At 43.9% G+C, this 16,415-nt stretch overlaps 1 protein-coding gene across 1 annotated transcript in view; it reads left to right on the top strand.

Annotated features, from left to right (window-relative positions):
• The window catches only part of MALRD1 (MAM and LDL receptor class A domain containing 1), a 787,803-nt gene that overhangs the window by 257,671 nt on the left and 513,717 nt on the right, over positions 1-16,415 (top strand). The window contains 1 exon segment of the mRNA XM_030202038.1: positions 12,378-12,534. Within this exon segment, the coding sequence (XP_030057898.1) occupies positions 12,378-12,534 (157 nt within the window).

The raw sequence follows: 16,415 nt of genomic DNA, 5'->3' as shown, positions 1-16,415 counted from the left end.
TATTTCGAGTTCAGACTGGCCACCTAGACTGAGAAACATGTGACCACATGCCCACAGTATGGCTTGTTTACCTAAACAGAGAAATTCTCAAGCATTCTGTATTTTCCTTAGCTCTGAACATAAGTTCTAAGCCTAATAAAAAAGGGGAGCCTTTTACAGTGAAGCTGGAAGCTCATCTATGGGTGGATGCATTGCATAGAACCACAAACTCCGACTTCGCTGAAAAAGGGACTTCTCTCGGCTGATGTAAAAAGCCTGGATGTAGAGATTAAGGACCAGTGATGGATGGATGTATATTATAGTGTACTAGTAAAAAAGGCCCGTTTCCGAAACCAATGAAACGGGCGCTAGCATGTGGTTTTTTTGTGTGTGTGTGTATGTGTCACGGAGATATTTTGTGTGTGTGTGTGTGTGAGAGTGTGTGAGGGTGCGGTGTGTGTGCAGGTTGTTGATGTGTGTCTTTTTTTGTTTTATTTTGTTTTTTGCTTGGGGGTTAGGGGATGTGCTGTGCTGTGCTGTGCTGGCAAAGTGGGTTGGATTGGTGTGTGGCTTTGAGGGTGTGTTTCTGTTGTATTGTGTGTGTATGGTTTTGTCTGTCAAGGAGGTTTGTGGAGGGGGGTCTTTCTGTTGGTGAAATGTAAATGTGGTTGTAGGGGGGTCAGCCTTTGTTGAGTGTTGTTTTTTTTTTCCATGTTTTTTTTTTGTGTTGTGCTGAGGCAGCAGTGTTGTTTTAGATGGGCGGAAGGTAGAGGAGCACGTTCTTTGTCTGTCGGTATTTATTGGCTGTTTCAGGGCTGCTGTAGGGGAATGCTGGAAGAGAAATGTGCTGTTGGAAGCAGCGCCATCTTTTTCCATTGGGCTGGGGTTCTGGGCATCCTGGAGGTGGGTGACGGCTTGCCTGAGGACGGGGATGGTTGTTTTAAGTTGGCGGAAGGGAGAAGAGCACGGTCTCGGGCCGTCGGGGGGTGATCCGATATGTTTGGTCCATTTCAGGCTGGCTGCAGGGAAATGCTGGAACATTTTGTGCTGCAGGAATCAGCGCCGTCTTTTTCCGGGTGCTCGGGAAATCCCTGAGGTGGGAGACAGCTTGCCTGAGGCTGGGGATGGTTGGGCACGTCCTTGGCCGCTTCGGCAAAAGGGGAAGAGGAAGGTGGTGGGGGTGGGGAGTTACCTGCAGCCACCTGAGAAACCATGTATTCTTTGTTTGTTTTGTATTATTAGTTTGCATTTCTGTTGAAGAAAGAGTGGATGCCTTTCGAATGATGGAGGTGGTGCGTCGGTGTGCGATTGTTTTGTTAGTTTGGCAGCCAGTCTCCAGCGATTCCTGGGCAGGGAAGGAGTAGGGAAACACGCTCCACGTGTTTCCCTACTCCTCCCCCTTCCTTGGTCGCTGTTTGCTGCTGGCTGGGTCGCGGGTAATCCTTCCAGCTGGGCCGCAGCTTGTCCTGTTCGCCCACGTCCCAGATGATGACGGGCACGTTGTTTTCCGGCTCCTCTGACTCCATGTCAAGCGATCCCAAATATAGTCTGTGCTATAGGCCCTCTGGCACTCTTCAGTACTGGCATTAGGCATTTAAAAAATTTTCCCCCCCTCTCCCCCGGTCTATTTTTGCACATACCCACAGCAGAAATATTCTTCTCTCATTCCAGCGGTGGTTCTGTGCTCTCCATGCTGCACAGATAATGAGCCATTCTGCTGGGGAATGCTCCTCCCTTATTGTCACGTAGTTTCCTCTGATTGGTCCGTCTTACGTTGCCTAGTGTTGCCTGGGAACGGTGTTGTGATGGTCCTTTGTGTTTCAGAATGTTGAGTGTGTTTTTTCTGATTGGTCCGTCATGCGAGGGCGGGGCAGAGAGACATGGTCAGTGTTCTGGCTTCACCACCATGAATCCATGAACCCTTCAGTGAGTGACTGAGTGACTTCAGAACGTTGTCTTCAGAACGTTGAGGGTGAGTTTTATTATAGTAGATTATTGTTTCTTTTCCTGGTCTAGAAACTTCTAGCATTGCTTGAATGTAGGGACCAGTGATGTAATGATTGTTTATAGGTATTTTTTTCTTTTCAGTTATATAGCTATCATTGTATATAGCTTAATCATTATATATATATATATATATATATATATATGTTATTTGTTACATTTATATCCCACATTTTCCCACCTATCTGTTGGCTCAATGTGGCTTACGTGGAGGGGCATAATCGAACGCAATCGCCCATCTCCATGGGCATCTATGTCCGAGAATGGGTATGTGAAGGAGTGGGATAGACCGTATTTTCAAAAAAAATGGGCGTTCATCTTTTGTTTTGAAAGTACGGTTTGTACGGACCAAAATGCCATGGATTTAGTCGTTTGTGAGCTGGGTGTTTGTTTTTTTTAGCGATATTGGAAACTAAAAACGCCCAGCTCAGAAAGTCCTAATCCAAGTCATTTGGTCATGGGAGGGGCCAGGATTCGTAGTACACTCGCCCCCCTGATATGCCAGGACACCAACTGGACACCCTAGAGGTCAGTGCGGTGGACTTCAGAAAACGCTCCCACATGCATAGCTCCCTTACCACGGGTGCTGAGCCCCCAAAAACCACTACCCACAAATGTACAACACTACCATAGCTCTTAGGGGTTAATGGGGAACCTACATGTGGGTACAGTGGGTTTTGGAGGCCTCCCATTTACCAGCACAAGTGTTACAGGTAGGGGGGATGGGCCTGGGTCCGCCTGCCTGAAATGCACTGTGGTACCCACTAAAAGTGCTCCAGGGACCTGCATACACGCAGGCCTCTAGGACTTGTTGTTGTTGTATAACCTTGGCACACCAAGACTAATCTCTTTCAAAAAAGTCCTTTATTTGAATAAGCACGTTTACTCACAGTTAACTGCAGCTCAGAGGTTGTGCCCCACTGGCAAAGAGTCTTCCTGGTACTGAGATTAGCAGTGGGTCAGAGCTGGCAGAATGCTGTACAATGCCCTCTTTCAGCAACATTCAAGGGAAATACTAAGTTCTGTAACGTGGCTAACATGTGAAAGGGATCTAAAACTGGCTTACAAAAATGGCCACTACCTCATGGACTACCGGAAACAAAACAGGGCACACTCTGACCCAGTAAGCAAAGGGAAAAGCACCATGGGAGTAGAGCCTACCAACTACCAACATCGTGAGCATTTAACATAAGCTACTGGAATCACGGAGACCAATACTCTACACCCACCACAACGAATTGCTGATGTGACTCTGCAGTGCACATAACAGAAAAGGTGTCACACTCACTCGAGAGCCACATCAGAACCAGGGAAAGGCTGTCACAGGATAGAACACATTCTGCTGTCATGGAGGTGGGTACGGCATTTGAGGCTGGCATAGAGGCTGGAAAACAAAGTTTTTAAACTGTTATTTTTTTGTTGGTGGGAGGGGGTTAGTGACCACTGGGGAGTCAGGGGAGGTGATCCCCAATTCCCTCCGGTGGTCATCTGGTCAGTTGGGGCACTTTTTTGGGACTTGGACCTGAAAAGAAAGGGTCCAAATAAAGGGACCAAATTCTTGTCCAAAACGCCCTTCTTTTTTCGATTATCAGCTAAAGGTGCCCATCTCTCCACAGCCGATAACCACGCCCCAGTCCCGCCTTCGCCACGCCTCTGACATGCCCCTGTTAACTTTGTTCGTTCCTGCGATGGAGTGCAGTTGGAGACAACCAAAATTGGCTTTCGATTATACCGATTTGGTCGCACACGGGAGAAAGACGCCCATCTCCCGATTTGGGTCGAAATATGGGCGTCTTTCTCTTTCGAAAATAAGCTGGAAAGTGATGTTGTGGTAAGATAAAGTTCATGTGGCACAGCCACATTAGGGAATCTTACAACGGAAGAGTTGTGTTATGTCCATTACGTTCTTTAGTTTTGTTGTGTTGCAAAGATCAGGCATTTATGCTGGATTAGTAGGGTATGCCTTTTTAAACAGGTTAGTTTTTAGTGTTTTCCGGAAATTTAGGTGGTCGTTCGTAGTTTTCAAGGCTTTTGGTAATGCGTTCCACAGTTGTGTGCTTATGTAGGAAAAACTGGACACGTAAGTTGATTTGTATTTGAGTCCTTTGCAGTTTGGGTAGTGCAGATTTAGGTATGTTCGTGTTGATTCAGATGTGTTTCTAGTTGGTAGGTTGATCAAGCCTGTCATGTATCTGGGAGCTTCACCGTAGATAATTTTGTGAACCAGAGTACAGATTTTGAAAGCAATGCGTTCTTTGATTAGGAGCCAGTGTAGTTTTTCCGCGTTTTTCCGAAGATAAGCCTAGCTGCCGTGTTTTGAGCAGTCTGAAGTTTCATTAAAGTTTGTTCTTTGCATCCCGCATAAATTTCATTGCAGTAGTCTACATGGCTTAGTATCATTGACTGTATCAGGTTGCAAAATGTTCCCCTCAGGAAGAATTGTTTCATGTGTTTGAGTTTCCACGTTGAGTGGAACATTTTCTTTGTTGTGGATGTCACTTGGCTCTCTAGTGTTAAGTAGTGGTCCATTGTAACGCTGAGGATTTTCAGGCTGTCTGAGATAGGGAGGGTGTAATCTGGGGGGTTGATAATAGTAGAGTTATCCGCACTGTGTAGGGATGAGAGGATGAGACAGTGTGTTTTTTCTTTGTTTAGTTGTAGTTGAAATGTATTTGCCCAGGAGTCCATGATGTTCAAGCTGATCTTGATATTGTTGGTGATTTCAGTCAGTTTAGATTTGTAAGGAATGAATATTCTGACATTGTCTGCATAGATGAAAGGGTTAAGGCCTTGGTTGGAATAGGACTTGGCTAGTGGGGTCATCATTAGGTTGAAGAGGATCGGTGATAGCGGTGATCCTTGTGGTACTCTGCAGTCTGCTTTCCACGGTGATGATATGTTTCAGTTTGATTTTACTTGCTATGTTCTTGTGGTTAGGAAACCCTTGATCCAGCTAAGTATGTTTCCACCAATCCCGAATTTATCTAGTAATCTTATTAATATATTATGGTTTACCATGTCAAATGCACTAGACATGTTGAATTAGAGGAGGAGGAGGAGGAGGATGTTTTTGCCTATTGCTATATATCATTGTGTATCTTAGCTCTTAGAACCTCAAACAAAATTCTCATTTACCTAATACGAGTCCAAAAAAATGCACAGTGATTACTGAGTAGTTTGTGCAAGTGAATCGAATCAGGCTTTAAAACCTGGGGCAGAACATTGACAAAAGCTGGTATACATGCTGGCACCCAACTGATGGCAGATAGGTGTGCAAATGAAGGTATTCTATAGCATTGTTCCCCTGAACTGCCCATGCCCCTCCTATGCCTTGCTCTGATTAGTAGAGAGGATGCGCTTTTCAAACTGTTTCTTGCCCTTCTACCTACTAACTCTTGCTGTAGTATTCTAACTTTGACTTGTATACTGTGGATTAGTTCTGCCAGGTTTATTTTCCATTGTCAGTCCTAGGTAAAAAAAAGCAGCTTTAGTCTTACAATTGGTTCATTTACCTTGTTGAAACTGCTATAACTCTTGGGAATATTTATATTTAAAGGAGAAAAGTGAGTTTCTAGCTGAATGGAGTAGAGGAGTGGCCTAGTGGTTAGGGTGGTGGACTTTGGTCCTGGAGAACTGAGGAACTAAGTTCAACTCCTGGCACAGGCAGCTCCTTGTGACTCTGGGCAAGTCATTTAACCCTCCATTACCTGCCACATTGAGCCTGCCATGAGTGGGAAAAAGTGCAGGGTACAAATGTAACAAAAATAAAATAAATTTGATAGTTGTATCAAACTGAATTTGATTGTTTTTTTTAAACTATGCCACTCCTTGCCCCCCTAGAGAACTTTTTGATAGAGGATTTGGCTGACTCTCTGGGTCTTATAGACCTACCCACCCTCCCCAGGGCTTTCTACCCATATATATAGACAACCCAAAAAATTATTAATGTTTCTGCTCAGTCATACATAGGCAGTCTTGCAGACTATTAAGCCAATCATAGTAACACCTGTTCATACCCACTCCAACCATTCAAGATTACCTTTATTCTATGTAATAACTGTGGTGCTTTAGTTCCAAGGCATACCATCTGGAGGCTTAAGGATTGTCCTATCTGTCTTCAGATTGCTACTATAAAACAGGAGCTCAGAAAGTTAAGTGGGAACTGGGTTTAATTAAAGCAGCTTCTACCACTGCACAGAATCATACTAATTTCTCACTGCTGCCTCAAAGAATAACACCACTGCCTCAAAGAATAAAACCACCTAAGAACAGATGAATCACAGTAGGCTCAGATAGACTATGACATGTGGCACAGAAGCACCCACCCTCACAATTGTTGCCCCTACAGAATTCTTTTGCTCCATTATAGCACTGTGATGCTCCAGAAAATAGAACTAAGGTGGAAGAAAAAGCAATGAAGTTGTCCCAAGAGAAAAGACACCCCAAAAGCCATAATAATCTCATACCAGAAAACTGTTGCTGCTAGGGGATTCCATAATCAGATGAATTAACTATTGATCACAGTTCAAGTGGCTCAGCAAAGTGAAATGCCTTCCAGGCTCCTCAGCTACCAGGACTACTAAGCAAATACTGACTATAATCAGAGAAGAAACTGATGTCATTATCTACCTCGGAACAAATGACCTGGCCAATAATACCCCACCTGCAGCTCAAAGAGCTTTTCAGAAGCTGGAGGAGAGTTTAAAACCTTTGGTACACTAGCTTTTTCTGAAGTACTACCTACTTTTAGAAAGGGAGAGAAAAGTTTATAAAATACAGAGAATTTCAATAGGTGGCTCAAAGCCTGGTGTCATCGATAAGGTTTTAGGTACATAGGAGGCTGGGGCAATACATGGAAAAACAAGACTGTATTATAATGATGGGCTGCATCTCACTGTGACAGGAAATAAATCCTTGGTGAGAAATTCAGATAATATGTTTCTAGGTGTTTAAACTAGAAGGTGGGTGTGGCATATGGAGGCAGGTCACTTCCAGTGGATACCCCCCATCTAAAGATAAGATGTGACAGTAGTAAAGAAAGCAAGGAAAAAAACAACAATCTTAGAAAATCACTTTTTACCAACACAGCAGGAAGTGAAACCAAACAAAAACTAAAGAGAAGATGAGACTGCCACTGAAATGTAGCTGGAAAGTGATGACCACAAATGCTCGCATTCTAAGCAACAAAGTTCATGATCTGCAAGCCCTGATGTTAGAGGCAGACTTAGGCATTGTTACTATCACAGAGACATGGTTAAATGATTCCCATGAAAGAGATGCAAACACACCAGGCTACAATCTATTTAGGAAGGAATGAGATAGTCATTAAGGTGGAGGAGTAGCTCTGTATGTGAGAAATGATATTATGGCAACTGAAATGCCAGAGGCCTGGGGAAAGAAAGAAGAATATGGATCACCTTGAAAAGAGATGATTGCACCTCTGTCCACATGGGTGTTGCCTACAATCCTCCGACACAATCGGAGGCACTAGATAAAGGTCTGGTTACAGATATCCAAAAGTTGGGAAAGAAAGTAGAGGTGCTGTTGGGAGATTTCAACCTGCTGGATGCGGATTGGAAAGTTCCATTTGCAGAAGTAGAGAGATCATGGGTGCCTTTCAAAGTGCTCTGCTCAGACAAATGTGACAAAACCCACAAGGGAGCGAGGAACACTGAATCTGCTGCTCACAAATAGGGAAAGTGTGTCTAATGTCCAAGTGGGTGCCCACCTGGGCAGCAGTGATCATCAAACTAATTTGATATAACTGCTAAAGGGGAGGTCTGCCACTCAAACCTCAAAGCCCTGGAAATGGGGGAATTCCTGAAGAAAGAGCTGATGGGTTGGGAGGATATAAGAGAAGTAGAAAGGCAGTGGTCTAGGCTAAAAGGAGCTATAAATATTGCTACTAACATTTATGTAAGGAGCGTAAATAAAAGCAAGAGAAAAAGGAAACCAATATGGTTCTCCAAGCAAGTGGCTGAGAAAATAAAGGCTAAAGAGTTGGCATTCATAAAATACAGGAAAACTCAAGAAAAGGAAAACAGAGAGGAATACCAGATGAAATTGAAAGAAGCCAAGAGAGATATACATCTGGTGAAAGCACAAGCAGAAGAACAAATGGCTAAAATTCTAAGGAGAGGTGACAAGAATTTTTTCAGGTATATTAGTGAAAGGAGGAAGACTAAAAATGGAATTGTGAAACTGAAAGATGCTGTGAACCATTATATTTATTTATTTCAGAACATTTCTACCCCGCCTTTTGCCACAGTGTTGCAGCTCCAAAGTGGCATACAATGAACTAATTAAATAAAATAAATACATTAAGTTACATTCCAGTAAATAGAGCGGGAGAACAGGTAAGAAGGGGAAGGTAAAGGAGGCAAAGAGGAACAGCGAAAGTCCTGGCAGGCCAAGGGGAGCGATGAAAATCCAGGTTGACACGAATAGGACCAGCAGGATGACAGGTGACAGGTGAAAAGAGTTTAAAAGTGGCCCGCAGAGATGTCACTAGGATGGACTTCGGTGAGGTGTTGAAGCCATGGAAGAGGATGAGACCCTGTGGCTGCTGCAAATCCGACGCTGAAAAGGGTGAAAAGCAGGAAGAGATGAGAGCTGCCGAACCGGCTCCGTGAAAACAGCAGGCAGCAGTAGTAGGAGGTGAAAGCAGCTTCACAACTGACCACACCAGCTCCCCAGTCGAAGGCAGCAGCACCATCCAGGCGTCGCGCCTCTGCATGGCTCAACAGCCCAACCGCCACGATCAACGGTCAAAGGCACACCGCTGCACAGCTGGTCACATCCAAAGAAAGCGGGCCCAGGATGCCAACGGGCCCGGCAACAACATCGCCAAGAAATAGTGGCACCAGGTTGCCCGGAGCAGAGGCCGCCATCTCCCCACAGCAACCGGAACCGGCAAGGCAAGCTGAGACGCCCACCACACGAATGGCCCGAGCAGGCGGCAACAGGGACACGGAAGCAACGGCAACCCGCCGACACGAGCTACCAGATGTCCAAGTGGGTGCCCACCTGGGCAGCAGTGATCATCAAACTGATTTGATATAACAGCTAAAGGGGAGGTCTGCCACTCAAACCTCAAAGCCCTGGAAATGGGGGAATTCCTGAAGAAAGAGCTGATGGGTCACCTCCCCTCCCCTTACTTACTATCTACTGCCCTGATGGTCTAGTGACCTCTTCGAGGCAGGAAATAGTCCCCTCTTTCCTGCCCGGAGCTCTGTCCTTGCCCTGCATCCTGTTGCTGTGACGGTCTTGGGATTCAAAATGGCCACTGAGATATGCATAATGATGAGGAAAAAGCAAACATGCTAAATAAATACTTTTGTATTCATGGGGGAAAATCCTGGAGAAGGACCATGATTGACTGGCAAAGGTACAAAATGAAAATGGAGTGGATATAGCACCATTTATGGAAGAAAGTGTTCCATAAATTGTGCTTTATCCACTCCAACAACTTCAAAATTTAAAGGTGAACAAAGCCATGGGATCAGACTTACGCGCTCTTAGGACTGTGCCTAAGTAGCATGGCAAGGAGGTTGGATGAAAACAGGAGACGGGATGACATCAAAACGTTGAAGCTAATTAGGCCATTCTCTCTTTCACCTGCCCCATGCAGCCATCATCCCATTACACTCAAAACAAAGCAAACAAACCTATGAGCTGCTGCATCCATTTTGCCATTCTTTATTGCTGGTGGCATTTTTATTTGATCCCACTAATATTTTCAAACATGTTGGCTTGTGAAACATAGAGATCAACATAGAGGAAGTATAATAATGGAATAACTGAGTGGATACTGCGCCGTTCACGGAAGAAAGAGTTTATAAACAGCTTGAGAATCTGAAGATGGAGAAAGATATGGGGTCGGATGGAATACATCCCAGGATACTGAAGGAGCTCAGGGAGGTCTTGGAGGGACCTCTTAAAGATTTATTTCATAGATTTTTAGAGATGGGGAGGTTCCGCAGGATTGGAGACGAAAGGATGTGGAAGAAGTGGGAAACTACAGACTGGTACGTCTCACGTCGGTGGTAGGAAAAACAATGGAGTTGCTGCTGAAAGAAAGGATAGTTAACTTTCTAGAAGCCGACAGGTTACAGGACCCGAGGCAACATGGCTTTACCAAAGAAAAATCCTGCTAAACAAATCTTATTGACTTCTTTGACTGGGTGACCAAAGAACTGGATGAAGGACGTGCACTAGATGTAATCTACTTGGACTTTGATACGGTCCCCCGCAGATAGGGTTACCATATTTTGTCCTCTGAAAAAGAGGACACATGTCCCGCCCCTGTCCCGCCCCTTGCCCTGTCCACACCCCACCCCTTTGGCATTCTCACCCCGCCCCCTGTCACATATTCCCCTCCCCTGGGTCACCTCACCTCCCCTCCCCTTATTTACTATCTACTGCCGCTTCAACTCTCGGCAGCCATTTTGAATCCCGAGACCATCACAGCAACAGAATGCAGGGCAAGGCAGCGCTCCGGGCAGGAAAGAGGGGGTTCTTTCCTGCCCCGAAGAGGTCACTAGACCACCAGGGCAGTAGATAGTAAGTAAGAGAAGGGGAGGGGAGGATAGGCCCGCCGCCCGCCTGCCCGTTTGTCCAGAAATCCGGACAAACGTGCGGACTGGCAAAACCCGTCCAGACGCCTGGACATCTCCTCAAAAAGAGGACATGTCCAGGTAAATCTGGACGTATAGTAACGCTACCCACAGAAGACTCGTGAATAAGCTGAAAGGGCTGAACTTAGGACCGAAAAGGGTGAACTGGATAAGAAACTGGTTGACCGACAGGTGGCAGAGGGTGGTGGTAAATGGAATCCGCTCAGAGGAAAGGAAGGTGAGCAGTGGAGTTCCTCAGGGGTCGGTGCTGGGGCCTATTCTGTTTAATATATTTGTGAGAGATATTGCTGAAGGGTTGGAAGGAAAGTTGTGCCTTTTTGTGTCCATCGTTACTAAATAAATAGATTGTGCATGAGACAGTTGTAACTGCTGCAACATAACTAGTAACTGAGATGACCCCAATGCAGCCGTCACCATCATAGTACCCCCAAAACAATTAAATTGATAGTGTGACAAGCTCTGTCTACTGGTTTCAGCCCACATCTCATGCCGTCTTCTGTTATCAAACCTCCTTGGCCTCATCTCCCATTCCCATGGCCAGCATCTCCCCTTCCCCTCACTATCCCGAGTCCAGTATCTCAAGTATCTCATCTCCTGGTTCCTCCCTGCATCCTGCAGTCAGCATCATCTCTCCCTTCCCTTTCCCTTGTGGCCACTGTCCCCCATATTTCTTCCGGTACTCTGAAGGTGTCATTTACTGACATGGGGGCTTCCTGAACAAGCTCACACTCAAGCATGCTACTGCATCCTACCCTCTCCCTGACAGGAACTGCATCATGAGTGCTTCCGAAAGAGCACATCCTCTTTCTTAAAAGCTACCATGAAGCATTTCCTGTGAGGAATAGGGCAGGGTATGGCAGTGAGCTTGAGCATAGACCCTTTAAAGGAAGGCCTCATACTGGTACAGAACACCTTTCGAGTACTGGAAGAGGTATGGGGACATCAGCTATATGGGGAAAGAACGGGGAAAAGATGCTGGCCACAGAAATGGATGGAAGCATAGGAGATGAGATGCTGGACCCTGGGAAGGATATGGAGGGGAAGGGGAGATACAGGACCTGGTGAGGGTGAGTAAGGAAGAGAAGGGAAGGGAAGGGAAATCCTGGCCCATGGATCAACTCATATATGTCACCTTACTGACTTTTGATTTTTAAAATTGGTCATAAATTTTGTGACCTATATGTGGAATTGTACACATTCTCACCTGGATGTACCAAGTTCAGTTTCTAAAATGGGTCTTTACATTCTATGATAATTTTTTAAAAGTAGGTATGCCCAAAATAGCTTGGCAGAACTCATTCTACATTTGTGAATTTCCCATTTATTTCACGAAAAATGGAAAAACAAAAGAAGATACGCTGTTCCTTTACTGCACTAAGAATTTTACTGCAGCATTTTATATCTAGCTTAAGTTTGATTCATAGGGCATAGCATTAGTAGAGATAATAAAAAAAATGTATTCAAGATTGTATAATCACACAATCCCTAGTTCTATTTTAAAACCTGGGAGAACTTGATAATTTATATTATCTTTCTCTAACAGTAGTTTTCTACTGTTGTATGGCGTTCTCTAATGTGCTAGATTATACAGTACTTTTAATGTCTGAGCCAATGATCAATTGTGTTCAATTGTTCATTTTGTTACACCACAGCATAAATACCTTTTTTCATTAAATATCATTCTTGCTCACTGTACATTAAAGTCTATATGTGGTACACGTTACATAATATGTTAAATTAAATTATGCTTCCCTGCAGGAATACAGAAGAAGGTCTTTATTTGTATGCAGACAGTTCAAATGGAGAATTTGGGCATACAGCTGACATTATCACTCCAGTTATTTCTCTCACTGGGCCCAAATGTAAACTGGTGTTTTGGAACCATATGAATGGTGCAACTGTGGGCACACTTCAGGTAACTATTTTAAACTTGCTTTAAAAAACTGGGGGCGAGATGCATTATTTTCCCCTTAGTAGTTACTTACTATCCCCTGAAATTCAGCACTATTTAACTGGTCAGCAGCGGCCGCTGACCGCTTAAATAGTGTTTAACCAGCTAACTATAAATATTCAGTGGGAGATAACAGGCTATCACTGATGAATATTTGCAGTTAGCGCATACCTGGGGATTCAATATAGTGCGCCTAGAAATCCGTGCTGAAATCCAAGCAGATTCTATAACAATGTGTGCAACTTAACAAGCTTAAAAGATAACGAGCGCTGATAACAGCACTTAACAAGCAATAATGAGCACTAATTGGAACTGATTAGAATGTAGGTGCAGCACTTGCTAAGTATATTCTGTAACAAAGTGCGCCAAACTTCTAACACATGCAGGCAAAATGGGTGTGGTTATGGATGGGTAAATGGACGTTTCATGGGTGTTCTGAAAAATACACATGTAGGCACTGAATATGGCCCACTTTGTGTAAATCTACACACCGGGATTTACACCACATTTTCATTGGTGTAAATGGATATGCATAGTTTTAGGTGCTGAAATATCAACTAAGTGTATTCTATAATCGGCACCTAAATCATGGCACTGATTATAGAATATGTTTAGTCGGCAATGATTTCAGCACCAATTTTTTAGGTGCCATATATAGAATCTCTCCAATAGTGGATAACCAGCGATATCATGCAATATAGCCAGTTAGCGCCGATATTCAGTGATGGGTTTAGCTGTTAAATAGGACCTCATAAATAGCAAATCCTGTCTTTAACTGCTTGGAACTTAATCGGTTAGCACTGAATTTCGGCTTAACCAGCTAAGTTCCAGCAAACAAAAATAAACCTGAAAATTCAATGCTAATCACCGGACATGGTGTGACATTTATTTTACGGATTCAGTACCAGCAGTGGGCTTAAACCATTCTGCCTGGTGCTGGCTAAATATCAGCCTCATTGTATTTAGGTTAGGGCTCTTCAGTTTGCAAAAGAGACGGATGAGGGTGTCACGGTCCCAGGCTTTAAACAAACAGTCAAGAACTCTGGAATAACGTGAGCCTTTGGCCTACTGTCGTCGAGCGGCAGCAGGAGGCAACCCCTCCACCCCAAGCAGGACTGAAGAGGATTCAGGATGCATTTGGCTTGGCTGGAATCGGATTCAGAAATGGACCTGGCTTGGCTGGAACGGACGTGGCTTGGCTGGAAGACGATGCAGGAATGGACTTGGCTTGACTGGAACAGGATACTGGAACAAGCAGGATTCAGGATTTTCAAACAAGCTTGGCTGGAACCGGATTCAGGATACTCAAGCAGGATTCAGGATTTTCAAATAAGCTTGGCTGGAACCGGATTCAGGGTACTCAAGCGGGATTCAGGATTTTCAACCAAGCTTGGCAGGAATAGGATTCAGGATTTTCAAACAAGCTTGGCAGGAACAGAAGCTGAAAGCAAACAGGGTAGAGACAAGCAGGAAGGGGACTGGAGCCAAAGACAAACAGGGCAGACACAAGCAGGGTACAAAGCTGACCCACACAAACAACAGCACTAAGGCTGAAGCTAAGGTAGAGGGGACTAGAACAAGCAAGGCAGACTAGGCAGGACACAAAGCTGACCCACACAGACAAACAACAGAACTATGGGTGAAGGCTGAACCTAGCACACAAACAGACTGAGAAGAACAGAAGCAGAAGTGCACACAGGCACCCTAAACAAGGAATCAAGACAGAAGTGCCCACAGGCACACAGACAATAAACAAGGCAGAAGAGCTTCACTGCACATGGACTAACCTGGAGACCTTTGGCATTGCAAAGGCACTGAATGAAAGTGCACCACTTCCTTATAAACAGGACAGAGGCAGGAAATACACACTGAACACCAAAGTGAGGCTTGAAACACAGAGGAAGTGGAAACCCTACAGGACAGAGGCAGGAAATACACAAAACCCAAAGTGAGGCTTGAAACACACAGGAAAGAAACCCTACAAGACAGTAGCCAGCACAGCAGCTGACCATCGGGACATAAGGTGAGTAAGAGAGGGATCATGACCACAGTCGTGACAGAGGGGAGATATGATTGAGGTCTATAAAATCCTGAGTGGTGTAGAACAAGTAGAAGTAAATCGATTTTTTACTCATTCTAAAAGTACAAAGACTAGGGGACACTCGAGGAAGTTACATGGAAATACTTTTAAAACAAATAGGAGGAACTGTTTTTTCACTCAACGAATAGTTAAGCTCTGGAACTCTTTGCCAGAGGATGTGGTAACAGCGGTTAGTGTATCTAGGTTTAAAAAAAAGTTTGAACAAATTCCAGGAGGAAAAGTTCATAGTTTGCTATTGAGGCAGACATGGGAAGTAACTGCTTGCCCTACGATTTGTAGTATAGAGTGTTGCCACAATTTGGTTTTTTGGTCACTTCTTGGAAAACAGGATACTGGGCTAGATGGACTATTGGTCTGACCCATTATGGCTACCCTTTAATCAACCTTTCATCTTGCTCTCAAACATTTTGTAAAAGCCATCATAGGAGCATATTTACTAAACTGTGTAGTCTAACATGGCAAAACACATGTGTGGCCACTCTATTAGTTAACATGGCAGCCTAACATATAACTAGTGAACATTAACTGCTAACAGCTAACATGAAAAATAAATCAGCCACCAAAGAACCCATGTAAGAATAGTAAATACATGATGTCAATAAAATAAAACTCTCCTAGAATATAAATAAAGGTGGACTAGTACAATCAAGACAATAAGGGGTGTAGTTATCAATTTAGGCTACAATTAAGTCTTGTTATTTTACCAGCAACTTATGTTATTTTAGCATAGGTCCCATTTTATGCAATGAAACCTAGAGGGGGGGGGGGGGGGGGGGAGAGTTATCAGTGTTGGCTACTGTTAAGACATGTTATTTTACCATTAACTCATGCTATTTTAGCACACATTCCAATTTATGAAGTGAGAGCTAGTTATCAATAACTGGGGTTAAGAATTAAATTGAGAATGAGCTACACAAACTATGAAAGACTACACAGGGCTAATTTTGAAAAATGCTGATGCTAGCTCCTGACATAGGTGCCAACTTTATGGGTGCTGTGAGTGCTTCAACACCCCCAACATTGAGAAAATTCTTTGACTGCATCGAGGGAACGGTAATTTCTGTTGGGTTTAGCACCCCAATCTTTTTGAAAAGTTGGCTCCTATGGCCCTGAGGAAGATGCCAAAATGGAATGTCTTATCAAACCAAAGGCATCATACTATGGGGCTCATTTTCAAAACAGAAAACGTCAAAAAGCAGCACAAAGTGGCAGATGGATGGGGTTTTTGCAAAAAAAAAAAAAAGAGAACCCATAGCCTTACTAGACTACCTCGCCAACCCACCCAGCCATGAAAGTCCACCTTCTATACTTACCCGCCTATCACTTTCCTTTTTCTTCCTATACTTAATCTCTGTTCATTACTAATTGTATCTGATATCCTGGAATGACAATATCATAACAAAACTCTGTAAGCCTCATTGAGCCTGCAAATAGGTGGGAAAATGTGGGATACAAGTGCAATAAATAAATAAATAAATAAATAAAAACATTCAATATGCTGTTTTCAAAACCCATTTTTAAGATGGTTTTCTATGCAGTTCATATGCAGTGTACCTAAATAACAAAGGGGTGGGATCTGGGCATTCCTAAAACTTGGATATTTTTCTGCCAAAACAAAAACAAAAATGTCCAGGGCTAAAAGTTAGATGGCTTGGTCTAAACCTGTTTTAATTATGACTAAAAGTCACAAAAAGGTGCCCTAGATGACCTGATAACCACTTACTCCCCCAGTGGTCACTGGTTT

This window comes from Microcaecilia unicolor, chromosome 1, assembly GCF_901765095.1.
Source record: "Microcaecilia unicolor chromosome 1, aMicUni1.1, whole genome shotgun sequence".
Classification (NCBI taxonomy): domain Eukaryota; kingdom Metazoa; phylum Chordata; class Amphibia; order Gymnophiona; family Siphonopidae; genus Microcaecilia; species Microcaecilia unicolor.
The sequence above is the reverse complement of the archived record's forward strand: the minus strand, read 5'-3'. Positions and strand labels throughout refer to the sequence as shown.